A 14419-nucleotide genomic window follows, 5' to 3' on the forward strand; every position below is an offset into this window, starting at 1 on the left:
GAAGAAATGGACATATTCCTAGAAAAATATGATCTTCCAAATCTCAATCAGGAAGAATAAAATAATCTGAATAGGCTGATAACTATGGAGAAAATTGAAGAAGTCATCAAATAATGTTCAGCAAACAAAAGCCCTGGGCCAAATGGCTTCACAGGGGAGTTTTACCAAACATTCAAAGAAGAAATAAAACCTATCCTCCTCAGACTATTTCAAAAAATTCAAGAGGAATGCACACTTCCAAGCTCTTTCTATGAAGCCAGCATCACCCTAATACCAAAACCAGATAAAGACATCACACACACAAAAAAAGAGAACTACAGGCCAATATCCTGTAGTGAACATAGATAATAAAATCCTCAACAAAATTCTAGCAAATCAGATCCAGCATTACACTAGACAGATCATACACCATGACCAAGTGGGATTTATTCCAGGGATGCAAAGCTGATACAATATCTGCAAATCAATAAACATGATACATCACATAAACAAATTGAGAGATAAAAATGACATAATCATATCAATTGATGCAGAAAAAGCATTTCACACAATCCAATACTCTTTATGATAAAAACTCTCAGCAAAGTTTGAATAGCGGGATCATACCTCAACATAATAAAAGCCTTATATGACCAACCTACAGCCAACATCATACTCAATGAGAAAAAACTAAAACCATTTCCCCTAAGAACAGGAACAAGACTGGGATGCACACTCTCACCACTCCTGTTTGACATAGTACTAGAAGTGCTAGCCATAGTGATTAGACAAGAAGAAATAAAAGGCACCCACATTGGAAAAGAAGAAGTAAAACTGTCATTATTTGCAAATGACATATTATACATAAAAAAAACCCAAAGACTTCATAAAAAAACACACAAAACTACTAGATTTAATACATGAATTTGGCACTGTAGCGGGATACAAAATTAACACCCAGAAATCTATGGCCCTTTTATACACCAATAATGAACTCATAGAAAGAGAAACAAACAAAGAAAGAATCCCATTTACTGTTGCAACAAAAAAATTAAGATACCTAGGAATACACGTAACTAAGGAGGTAAAATACCTGTATTCAGAAAACTACAGGACATTGAAAAAAGATATAAAGGAAGACATAAACAAATGGAAGACTATACCGTGTTCATGGATTGGTAGACTCAACATCATTAAAATGTCCATACTACTCAAATTTATCTATAGATTTAATGCAATCCCTATTAAAATACCAACGGCATATTTCACAGACCTAGAATGAACTCTACAAAAATTCATATGGAATAAAAAAAGACCCCGAATAGCTGCAGCAATCCTGAGAAAGAAGAACCAAGTAGGTGGGATCTCAGTACCAGATATCAAGGTGTATTACAAAGCCACTGTTCTCAAAACTGCTTGGTACTGGCACAAGAACAGACATATAGACGAATGAAACCGAACCCAGAACCCAGAAATTGACCAAAGCCATTATGCTTAATTAATATTTGACAAAGGAGGTAAGAACAAACAATGGAGTCAAGACAGTCTCTTCAATAAATGGTGTTTGGAAAATTGGACAGATACATGCAAAAAAATGAAATCAGACCACCAACTAATATCATACACAAAAATTGCCGGAAGCCGATCATTGTTTTATTAATGGAGAGGTGTGGACAGGGAATCTGGAGGGCTGATCAACCTTAATTGCTTTGAAGGGTCAGAGCTAATTATTAGATATTGGTAGTTGAAGCAGCCCCCACCTGTTAGTCCTAAATTCACTGATTGGCTTTTATTGGAGTTTCCTGCCTAGGGAATATGGGTGTACCCTATAATTTTAATCTTAATAAAAGGGATCGTAAAGCCAGAGCGGGGAGTAGTCCTCCCACTAGAGTTGGACTACCGCCTGGCCCCCATTTCCCAAATTAATGCTTTTCTAGTCTCTTTTCATTTGTGTGTGGCCTTCTCCAGAACCCAAACCCTGAACTGGAACCCTGAACCATGCAGGACGTGAGAGGGGTTTCCACAAAAAATAAACTCAAAATGGATAAAGACTTAAACATATGATGGGAAACCATAAAAATATTAGAAGACTCCATAGGCACCAAAATATCAGACATATGTTGTAGAAATATCTTTACCGATACAGTTCTTAGGGCAATGGAAACTAAGGGGAAAATAAACAAATAGGACTACATCAAAATAAAAAACTTCTGCACAGCAAAAGAAACCATCAAGAAAAGAACAAGAAAGCCCACTGCATGGCAGAACATATTTGCCAATGTTATCTCTGATAAGGGTCTAGTCTCCAAAATTTATAGGGAATTCACATCTTAACAAAAGGAAGATAAACAATCCAATAAAAAAATGGGCAAAGGACATAAATAGACACGTTTCAAAAGTGGACAGACAGAAGGCCAAGAGACATATAAAAACATGCTCAGTCACTAATCATCCGAGAGATGCAAATCAAAATGACAATGAAATACTATCTCACACCTGTCAGAATGGTTATCATCAACAAATTGACAAAAGACAAGTGCTGGTGAGGATCTGGAGAAAAAGGATCCCTCGTGCACTGCTAGTGGGAATGCAGACTGGTGCAGTCACTGTGGACAACAGTATGGTGTTTCCTCAAAAAATAAAAATGGAATTCCCAATTGACCCAGTAATCCCACTTCTAGGAATATATCTCAAGAAATCAGAAACACCAATCGGAAAGGACATATGCACTGGTTCATAGCAGCACAATTTACAATAGCTAAGATTTGGAAACAGCCTAAGTGCCCATCAGCAGATTAGTGGATTATAAAACTGTGGTACATCTACACAATGGAATACTATGCTGCTATAAAAAAGAAGGCACTCTTTCCATTTGCAACAGCATGGATGGTCCTGGAGAGCATTATGCTAAGCGAAATAAGTCAGTCAGAGTAAGATAAATATCACATGATCTCACTTATTTGTGGATTATAATGAACAACATAAACTGATGAACAAAAACAGATCCAGAGACAGAGATCAGATGCTCAAACCTCAGAGGGAAGGTAGGGGAGGGTGGGCATAAGGGGAAGAGATCAACCAAAAAATTTGTATGCATGCATATAAGCATAACCAATGGACACAGACACCAGTGGGGGTGTGATGGCATGAATGAGGGTGGGATGGGGGGGCAATGGGGGATAAGAACTCATATGTAATACCTTAATCAATAAAGAAAAAAAGTATTGAATTGTACATTTAAAACGGATGAATTTTATGTATATAACTTATACCTCAAACACATCCTATTTGATAAAGAGGGAATATGCTAATTGACTGACACACCCTCACAAAGATGGTAGTGCCCACATCCAATAAAGAGGGAATATGCTAATTGACTGCCATGCCCTCACAAAGATGGAAGTGCCCACATCCAATAAAGAGGGAATATGCTAATTGACTGCCATGCCCTCACAAGATGGCAGCTCCCAGTCCCCTCAGCCCCGCCTCATCCAGCCAGAGTCCCCCAATTTCCTCAGCCCCGCCCATCCAGCCTCAGTTCCCCAGTCCCCTCAGCCCCACAGGGGAAGGCAATTGGGGGCAATTGGGCCAGCAGGGGAGGTCAGTTGGGGACGACCATGCTGGCAGGGGAGCAGTTAGGTGTCAATCAGGCTGGCAGAGGAGTGGTTAGGGGGTGATCAGGCTGGCAGGCAGAGGGGTTAGGGGCAATCAGGCAGGCAGGCAGGCAGGCAAGCAGTTAGGAGCCAGCAGTCCTGGATTGTGAGAGGGATGTCCGACTGCTGGTTTAGAATCAAGCCTAAACCAGCAGTCGGACATCCCTCAAGGGGTACCAGATTGGAGAGGGTGCAGGCTGGGCTGAGGGACACCCCCCGCCCCCATACACGAATTTCATGCACTGGGCCTCTAGTGTGTAATATAATGTTGAATATTTCAGTTATGAAAGTCTTTGTATTAGAGCCCTGACCGGTTTGGATCAGTGGCTAGAGCGTCAGACTGTGGACTAAAGGGTTCCAGGTTCGATTCCAGTCAAGGGCAGGTACCTTGGTTGTGGGTACATCCCCAGTAGGGTGTGTGCAGGAGGCAGCTGATCGATGTTTCTAACTCTCTATCTCTCTCCCTTCCTCTCTGTAAAGAAATCAATAAAATATATTTTTAAAAAAAGAAAGTCTTTGTATTAGAAAAAAATAGATGATTCCATTTATTAAACATTGTCTTTCTGTGTTTGAAAGCCAAAATAAATAAATAAATAAATAAATAAATAAATAAATAAATAAAAACAGTTGTACATCTACACAATGGAATACTACGCTGCTGTAAAAAAGAAAAAGCTCTTACCATTCACAACAGCATGGATGGACATGAAGAGCATTGTGTAAGTGAAAAAGCCAGTTGAAGAAAGATAAATATCACATGACCTCACTCATTTGTGGAATATAATGAACAACATAAACTGATGGACAAAAACAGATCCAGAGACAGAGAAGCATCAAACAGACCATCAAACTTCAGAGGAAGGTGCGGGTTGGTGTTTGTGTACTAAGAGATCAACCAAAGGACTTGTGTGCATGCATATAAGCATAAGCAATGGGCACAGACACTAGGGGGGTGAGGGCATGTGCTGGTTGGGGTTGGCCAGGGAGAGTTCAATGAGGGAAGTAAAATAAATAATAAATAAATAAATAAATAAATAAATAAAACAGAAAAAATGTTCATTTTCATTAAGTGCAATTTTCTGGCCTTAGACCTAGTAGAAAACAGTTGACTACCAAGAACTTGATACTAGAGATTTAGTTTAAAAAACAAAAATATATTGTCTCTAAGTATCTTCTCCATAGTACTGAGTGGTAGAGGAGGAGCCTAATGCTCAGAAAGATTAAGTAATTTACTCCAAAGCAGACAGCGTCTAAGTACAAAAGCAAGGATATAAATTCAGAGCTTGTGATTCTAACATCAGTGCTCCTTTAACAGTCCCAGCTCTTGGCTAGGTGACTGATGGGACCTATGAAGAAAGAAATCTGGTTTATTTTTGACAGATTTACCATACCCCAGCTTGAAAACAAAATGGAATATGTACTTAATAAAACCAAAGACACTGAACCCAAAAGCTCTTTGCAGTTATCTGTAACATGCTCTATACTACCACAGATGGTGCTAATTCATTTCAATCAATAATAACTAGATGAAGACTAAAAACTTCAAAAGCCAGATGACTTGAAACATCAGCTTTTCGGAACCATTTTGACTAATGCATCGACTGAAATGAAAACTTTAAATAGTGTTTTTTAAATATGTCAGTTTTGCCCTGGACGGTTTGGCTCAGTGGATAGAGCATCAGCCTGTGGACTTAAGGGCCCCCGGTTAGATTCTGGTTAAGGGCACATACCTTGGTTGCAGGCTCAATCCCTGGCCCTGGTCAGGACACATGCAGGAGGCAAACCAATTGATGTGTCTCACATCAATGTTTCTCTCTCTCTGTCTCTCCCCTTCCTTTCCACTATCTCTAAAAAAAATCAATGGAAAAATATCCTTGGGTGAGGATTAATAAAATAAAAAAAATGCCAGTTTTAGTTCTTGGTCAAGCATATGAGCTTTTTGATGTACAACTGATCTATAACATGAGCATCGATGAACTCACCTTCTTCAGAGAAACTAGTATGTTCATTTGTTTTTATTTCCCAATGTTTGGCTATTTGTTGCTCCTGTTTTCTACAAAAAAAAAAAATCCATAAATCTAATGTTTCAAGCTGTAAAAAGTATATGACAAATTGTAACTGTTTCATAGTCATCCCTTGTAATTTTTATCTGTTATTACTTGTGAGTCTAGTTCAGCTGTGGGCAAACTACGCCGGATCCAGCCCGTTCGGCTGTTCTATCTGGCCCGTGGAGCCGAAAGAGCGGAGGGTTCTCTTGCTCTCCCCTCCGCTCCTTTACTTTGAATTTATATTAGTTCACACAAACACTCCATCCATGCTTTTGTTCCGGCCCTCCGGTCCAGTTTAAGAACCCATTGTGGCCCTCGAGTCAAAAAGTTTGCCCACCCCTGGTCTAGTTATTTAATCAAAGCACATGGATCTCCATTTTGTTTAGTGGACAAATTTATCCAAAATAGGAATTCTGAATTGTCCTGAGAATCTGGGTAAGTTTCTATTTTAAATCAGTGAGTTCACTGAGCTTCTGGGAGCTCCTGAATCTCATAACATCCTCCAGGTTTTGTAAAAGGTTTGCTTTGACCAATTTTATCTCTTCATTGGGAATATATCTTCAAAATTATGTATTTTGAAAAACCAGGTTTGTTTTACAAAGAGCTCTCTAAGTGGACTTATCTGAGTTTCAATATCCAAAGCTCGATGTTACCTCCGCAGGGCCTTTTCCTTTGCTCTGAATCTCTCCATCTCAGTGCCGTGGGCTGCATGAGGGTCGATACAGATGAATTCCTCTTTAGTGCTTTGGATTTTTTGTTTTTCCTCGTAGATGTAATCAACCAGATTTTGGAAAGAACTACAACAGATGGCCTAAAAACAAAGAGGTCATTTTCTTCTCTTTAGTTCTGGGTGAAGATAATTAGAGGGGGTAAAAACCAAAAATGGCTAATGGGGTTTGAATAATAATCTATAATAACAGTTTTTGGTATAAAATTTATTGAGATATAATTCATATACCATACAATTGACCCATTTAAAGTGTGCAATTCAATGGTTTTTAGTATATCCAGAGTTGTGTAACCATCACCACCATCAATTTTAGGACATGAAACCTGTACCCATTGACACTCACTCCCTATCCTTCTCTCTGCTCAGCCCCTGGCAACCACTAATCTATTTTCTGTCTCTATTATTGCCTGTTCTGTACAATTCATATACATGGAATCATGCAATATGCGGTACTTTGTGTACGGCTTTTTTCACTGAGCATAATGTTTTCAAGGTTCATCTATGTTGTAGTATGTATTAGTACTTCAATTCTTATGACTGAATAATATTTAATTTTATGAATACACCACATTTATTTGCCCATTCATCAGTTGAAGGGCATTGAATTATTTTCACCTTTGGGCTGTTATAAATCATGCTGCTGTGAACATTTGTGTACAAGTTTTTGTGTGGACATGTATTGTCAATTTTCTTGGGTATGTACCGAGGAATGGATTTGCATGTTATATGGTAATTGTATGTGTAACTTTTTGAGGAACTACCCAACTTTTTCACAACACAGCTGCACCATTTTATATTCCCCTTCAATAGTGTATGAGGGTTCCAGTTTCTCTACATCTTGCCAACACTTGTTATTGTCTGTCATTTTATTAATACCATCCTAGCGGGTGTGGAATGGTATCCCATTGTGTTTATGATTTGACTGCTAACACATAATTTTAAAGAATGGCAATGCAAGGAGAAAATACTACATATATTTTAAAATGGTATTTAAAATAACACTATTTCCTCAGTAAATCTGCTTTAGAACTTACATGTTTTACTGGTTCAGAGCTACTGTTGTCAGAATAAATATCCACAGCAGAAAGAAATGTTCTTAGATCACTCCCACAAAATTCACACGTCAGCAATATCTCTTCCTCTTCTCCCTTGAGAGAGGGGGAAAATGAAGACCTGTCCACAAGCAGCAGCAGGAGCAGGCCAGTGAGTGCCCATTAGGACAGCAGGAGTATGGAGATGTGCAAACCTACTTGAGAGCTCCTGTCAGACACCCTGAAGTCTCCCAGAAATAGTTGGCGGGGAACTTTCAAGAGCCTGAGATTCTATACTAGAAGGTACCCAGCCAGCCAGATCTATATATTCCAGAATGAGACATCACTTCTGTTAATGAATTGGTGAGGACTGAGGATGCTGAGGTGGTGTTGAGGGCCTCTCTCTGGTGCAGTTATCAGAGTACAGCTGAGCCCATCAGGAGCTGTGTTGGTCCTTTGGATGGCTCCTTAGTGTAAGAACTAAGTTTCAGAAATGACTGTTGACATCAGAGTCTCTTGTTGGGGAGGGGGATATACAGTGTGTAAGTAGATGCAAAAGACAGGAGATAACATATATCAAATTGTAGGCAAATGGTCTAAGATGTTGAATGCCATAAACTCCTTCAAGAAGTGCCAGGTAAAAAAAAGTCTTGACATTACTTATGCAGGTCACCATTCATAATGATCACCGTTCTAAATTAGAGTCCTTTCTCAAGGGGAAGCCCAGATTGGGGCTCTGAATTCTCCTGTCTGGGCTATGAAGGTAATTCCGGAGGGGGAAGGAGAGAGCAGGGGAAGCAAGAAGATCTGGAGTTAGGAGTTCAGGTGGCTCCGTGAGGGGTTGATACATTATGGCATGTTGGTGATCTGAGTACATGATGGCAAGCACGCAAGCCTCAGCACAGGTCTCAGGAAAAGACAGAGATTATGGCTCACAGGTCATGAATGCCACAAGGGTATCTGTATTTGCCAAAGAAACCATTCTCTGGGATTGGCAAGATGGCCATCATGGGGCCAAAGTGTAACTGAGGTGGCCAGTACAGTCAGGGATTCACCATCCTGGAGTTCTGTTCAATACCTTGAGCCATTAAGATGACACAATAATGTAGCTAAAAGCAGAGGACTTAGTGGGTGAGTGGAGTGGTAAAGCCTTGTAATAGAGAAATGGTGGAGTAAATCCAGGATGGCTACCAGATGATGGAGCAGGGCAGAAGGAGAGCTTGACAATGCCAGGACATCTGCAACCTGTTCCATTCAAGGGTCTTGGTAGTGAGCTCCTCAGCCTGAGGTCCCTTTATCCCTTTACCTAGGGTGAAGCAAGGTGGAGATGCTTCAAAAGACCACGAGTGGGATTGTAATCTTCATTTAAAGAGGATATGACTGGAGGGGAAAGTGGGAAAGCCAGTTGCTCTGCTCCTGAACTAGAGGACCTGGAAGGTCTGTCCGAAGAGCAGGAGGAGCCATCCCTGCCCAGGTGCTAGTGCAGGGACAGTTCCCTGGAAGAAAGGACCTTCCTAATGTTCAGGCGCATCTCTAGGTGTCAGGGGAAGAAAGCTTGAGAAACTTCCCTGGATATGAGCCTTTGTGGTTCAGAAGAAGGAAGGTGTTATGTTTGAATAAAGAATTTCAACTTGAAGAATCTATAGGGTGACTAAATCTGGGCTAAATATAAACAATAAATGTTGGTTGACATTAAATGACATGATATATTCAATGTGTTATCCCTCACCAGAATTGCACTGTTCAATGTGCTGCACAAATCAGCAATGAACACCACCTCAGAGCATCCACACAGATTTCCCACCAATTCCTTCAATGCACTGGACACAGGCTGTCTCACATGATTGGTATCTTGTTTTCAGGGAATAAGCCTGCACCTTAGTGCATCCAGAAGAAGTAATCAAAGGGGTTGCCATGTGGGGGCTGTGCAGCTCTCTCCACATGTCCATAACACCCAAGTTTGGAAATAATCATTCCACCAGGCAGTCCCTCACCACTCATGTGAAGTGGGTGCTGTGCCATCCTGTTGGAATTACTAAGATGACCTTTTCCTTGCCCACCAAGCTCAGGCATTGGTCACTTAACATGATCAAATATGGCAAATCTACATCTTATCTATGTTTCCAGGCATTATGGCCACTATTACAGGTTGAATTGTGTCCCCCCAAAAGACACTGAAGTCGTAACTCCTGGAACCTGTGAATGTGGCCTTATCTGGAAATGGGGTCTTTGCAGATGTCATCAAGTTTAGATGAGGTCATTAGGGTGGGCCCTAATCCAACATGGCTAGTGTCCTTGGAGAAGAGAAACACTTGGACACAGACCCCCAAACCTCCAGGGCAACTAAGACAGAAACTGAAGTGATGGCGCTGCCAGCCAAGCGTAAGAACTGACAACCACAACCAGGAACCTGGAAGAGGCAAGAAAGGCTACTCTCCTGCGTGCTGCACTTACTGAATTTGGACTTCTAACCTTCAGAACTGGGAGACAACACATATTCGTCATTTTAAAGCACCTAGTCTGTGGCCCTTTTTGGCAGCAACCCTAGGAAACTACAATAGCTATCCTGTCCAAATGCTATTTCAAGTAAATGGGCTCTTTGCCTATGTTTTTTAAAAGTATGTTCACTGTCTTTTGTGCAAATCATCATGTGCCTTTTCACTTCATTTATTAGAGTAAAAAAAGAAAAAATGAAAATCACCTTGAAGTCAGTGCCTAAAGTGGAATGCTCCTGTTTGAATGCCAGAAAGGATGGTGGCCCGACACTGGGTAATGTTCTCAGAGAAGGCTCAAACAATGTTATAAAGTCTTCCTCAAACTAAATTTTAAAGAGAGACACAGAAAGAGAAAATGAAGGTGAATGATCGATTTACCATGAGTATGATTTACTAGTTGGACTGAAATATTTCTTACCTCCAACTCACATAAAATATTTAGTTTTAGCTCTTCTGGATTAATTACCCATTTTTCTGAAGAGAAAAGGATAGATTTAGAAAGAAAGTTTAAAGTCTTTGTGCACTGTATCCCATTTTCTCTAGTTTGGAGATCTTAGCTCATCACACACACACACACACACACACACACACACACACACACACACATGCACTCATACGCACACACACATGCAAATGCACACCCCCCCGTACACACACACACCACTTAAATGCCCTGAAACCCTCCCTCTTCACCACTTTATTGCATACATTATTAAGGGGAGGGCTTTTCTAAAGGGCATGAGAACCATCCAAGTTAAGTAATTTCCCTAATAGCAGTTTGCCTTTGCCACACAGGGGATGATGCCAAACATCCATTCACCTCTTAACATAGCAGCTATATTTTCAGGTTCAGTTTCCTTCTTTATAGTGTGTGTTTTCTTCCCTGTCAAAAGAATATATATTTGTCATTAATCCTGACAAAATAGGAAAGAAGTTTAATATAAAAAAAAAACATGAGACCAGCCGGTGTGGGTCAGTGGTTGAGCATTGACCTATGAACCAGGAGGTCACCGTTCAATTCCCAGTCAGGCCATATGCCCAGGTTGTGGGCTCAGTACCCAGTGTGGGGCATGCGGGAAGCAGCAGATCGATGATTCTCTCTCATCATTGATGTTTCTATCTCTCTCTCTCTTCCTCCCTGAAGTCAATCCTATCTAATAAAAGAGTAATATGCAAATTAACCATCACTCCGCTACACCCACCAGCCACGCCCACCAGCCAATCAGGAGCGAATATGCAAATAAACTCAACCAAGATGGCTACGGCCACAGAGAGCAGGAGGGAGGCTTGGGTTTCCCCAGCAATGGAGGAAGCCAAGCTTTCCGCCTGCCCTTGCCGGCCTAGGCCTCCACTCAAGGCTACAAAGTTTCAATGATAGAAGATACATAAACCCAAACAGAAATGGCGGCAGCCACGGAGCTAGAAAGAGCAGGAGGCTACAGTTGCCCCCGGCGATGGAGGAAGCCAAGCTTTACTACACCCTGGCTGGCCCAGGCCTCCCCTTAAGGCTACAAAGTTTCAATTATAGAAGATACATAAATCCCCCAAAAAATGGCTGCTGCCACGGAGCAAGCAGAAGGCTTGGCTCCTCTCCAGGCTACAAAGTTTCAATTGTAGAAGATAAATAAACCCCAGATACCAGGGCCTCTGCTTGGGTCGCCAGGGGCCGTGGCCGGCCTGCAAACCACCACAGGCCCCTTGCCCAGGCCGCCCCACACCCCAAGGAAACCCCCACCCTGATCCGGGACACCCTTCAGGGCAAACCAGCTGGCCCCCACCCGTGTACCAGGCCTCTATCCTATCTAATAAAAGAGTAATATGCAGATTGACCATCACTCCAACACACAAGATGGCTGCCCCCATGTGGTCAAAGATCCTGCCTCCATGTGGACACAAGATGGCCACCACAAGATGGCCAGCAGGGGAGGGCAGTTGGGAGGAACCAGGCCTGCAAGGGAGGTCAGTTGTGGGAAATCAGGCCAGCAGGGGAGGGCAGTTGGGAGGGACCACGCCTGCAAGGGAGGGCAGTTGTGGGCGATCAGGCCTGCAGGGGAGGGCAGTTAGGGGTGACCAAGCTGGCAGAGGAGGGAAGATGGGGGTGACCAGGCCTACAGGGAAAGGCAGTTGGGAGGGACCCAGGCCTGTAGGGGAGAGCAGTTAGAGGTGACCAGGCCTGCAGGGGAGGGCAGTTAGGGGTGACCAGGCCTGCAGGGGAGGGCAGTTAGGGGTGACCAGGCCGTCAGGGGAGGGCAGTTAGGGGAAAACAGGCTGGCAGGGGAGCAGTTAGGCATCAATCAGGCTGGCAGGGGAGTGGTTAGGGGGTGATCAGGCTGGCAGGCAGAAGCAGTTAGGGGCAATCAGGAAGGCAGGCGGGCGAGCAGTTGGGAGCCAGCAGTCCTGGATTGTGAGAGGGATGTCCGACTGCCCGTTTAAGCCCGATCCCACTGGGCTCGAGGGGTCCCAGGTTGGAGAGGGTGCAGGCTGGGCTGAGGGACAACCCCCCCAGTGCACGAATTTCGTGCACCAGGCCTCTAGTCTATATATATAAAAGGCTAAGCGACTGTTACAACCAGACGATAGCTATGATGCGCCCTGACCACCAGGGGGCAGACACTCAACCCAGGAGTGCATTCCCACAGCCAACCTCCCACGGTCAGCCAACCTCCCACAGCCCCTCCTCCCAGCCAGCTGGCCTCCATTGGCCCAAATAGGGACTGGGCGAGATGGCCCCAATAGGCCCTGACTGCCGTCCAGACTGAGGAACCCCACCCATGCATGAATTCATGCACTGGGCCTCTAGTAATATATAATATATATATAAAAGGGTAATATGCAAATCGACCGAACGACTAAATAGGAGAACAACCGTCTGGATGACCTTCTGGAAGACCACACTATGACATGCACTGGCGCCGGCCAGCCCAGGGCGCATGTGATGTGATTGGTCGGGGGGCCTGGCATCACCCCACAATTGCCCTGCAGAGGGGGGCCTCCTTCTGTGGACTGATTGATGGGGGGGTCCGCTATCGATCATCCTAAAGAGGGAGGCCCAAGCCACTGGTCGGCGGGGAGATCGAGGGGGGGGGAGCTCTGTGATCGCCCCAAAGAGGGTGGCCCAGGCCACCTTCTGTGCGGCAATCGATCATGGAGCCCTGGTCGGGTAGGTGGGGCCTCCCTCTGTAAAGCCATTGATTGTGGAGCCCCACAATTGACTACCCTGCAGAGGGAGGCCCAGGCCACCTGGCCAGCAGCCACAGAGGGAGGACCAGGCCACCTGGCTGGCGGTGCTGCGGCAGGTGGGCAGGACCTCCCTCTGCAGGGTGATCAGTCTGGGGGCCCCATGATTGATCACCCTGCAGAGGGAGGCCCAGCCAGCCAAGTGATCACATCCCACACCTGTCACCTGCAGAGGGAGGTGACAGGTAGCAGGGGGTGTGTAGTAGTGCTGCGCAGATGGCAAGCAGTGGCAGCAGCAGGGGCAGGGCCAGCTGCCAGCAGCTGGGGGAAGGAAAGCCCCGATAGGCCCTGATCACTGGCCAGGCCTAGGGACCCTACCCAAGGGGTCCCAAATTGCGAGAGGATGCAGGCTGGGCTGAGGGACAACCCCACCCCTTCGTGCACGTATTTCGTGCACCGGGCCTCTGGTATACATATAAAAGCCTAAGCGACCAAACAACCAAACAACAGAACCACCAGTCGAGTGGTTGCTATGATGCACACTGACCACCAGGGGGCAGACGCTCAACACAGGAGCTGCCCCCTAGTGGTCAGTGCACTTCCACAGCCAACCTCCCATGCCCCCTCCCCCCAGCCGGCCAACCTCCCACACCATGATCAGCCCCAATAGCCAGCTAAGCTGAGGGACCCCACCCATGCATGAATTTATGCACCGGGCCTCTAATATATATATATATATATATATATATATATATATATATATATATATATATATGTATAATATGCTAATGAGACTGGACAGCTGAACGACCTTCCAGACATCCTTCTGGATGAAGCTGCGGTGGCGGGGGCTGAGACAGAGGCAGTTAGGGGCAATCAGGTAGGCAGGCGAGCAGTTAAAGGTGATCAGGCAGGCAGGCGAGTGGTTAGGGGCGATCAGGCTGGTAGGCAAGTGGTTAGGGGTGATCAGGCAGGCAGGTGAGTGGTTAGGGGCAATCAGGCAGGCTGGCGAGTGGTTAGGGGCAATCAGGCAGGCAGGCAGAGGGGTTAGGGACAATCAGGCAGGCAGGCAGAGTGGTTAGGGGTGATCAGGCAGGCAGGCAGGCAAGCAGTTAGGAGCCAGTGGTCCCGGATTATGAGAGGGATGTCTGTGGGATCAGGCCTAAACTGGCAGTTGGACATCCCCTGAGGTGTCCCAGATTGCAAGAGGTTTCAGGCTGAGCTGAGGGACGCTCCACCCTCCCCTACCATGCACAAATTTCGTGGACCAGGCCTCTAGTGTGTGTGTGTGTGTGTGTGTGTGTGT

The 14419-nt window shown here is 44.5% G+C and overlaps 1 protein-coding gene across 1 annotated transcript in view; it reads right to left on the reverse strand.

Annotated features, from left to right (window-relative positions):
- The window catches only part of ERICH6 (glutamate rich 6), a gene marked incomplete at both ends in the record, with an annotated part of 86383 nt that overhangs the window by 52855 nt on the left and 19109 nt on the right, over positions 1-14419 (reverse strand). Inside the window, 5 exons of the mRNA XM_080654664.1 lie at positions 5615-5685; positions 6334-6491; positions 7445-7558; positions 10143-10259; positions 10355-10410. Coding sequence (XP_080510790.1) covers positions 5615-5685; positions 6334-6491; positions 7445-7558; positions 10143-10259; positions 10355-10410 — 516 coding nt within the window. The remainder of the gene's footprint in view (positions 1-5614; positions 5686-6333; positions 6492-7444; positions 7559-10142; positions 10260-10354; positions 10411-14419) is intronic.

The sequence above is a fragment of the Plecotus auritus genome, assembly GCF_963455305.1.
Source record: "Plecotus auritus genome assembly, chromosome: 2".
Lineage (NCBI taxonomy): Eukaryota > Metazoa > Chordata > Mammalia > Chiroptera > Vespertilionidae > Plecotus > Plecotus auritus.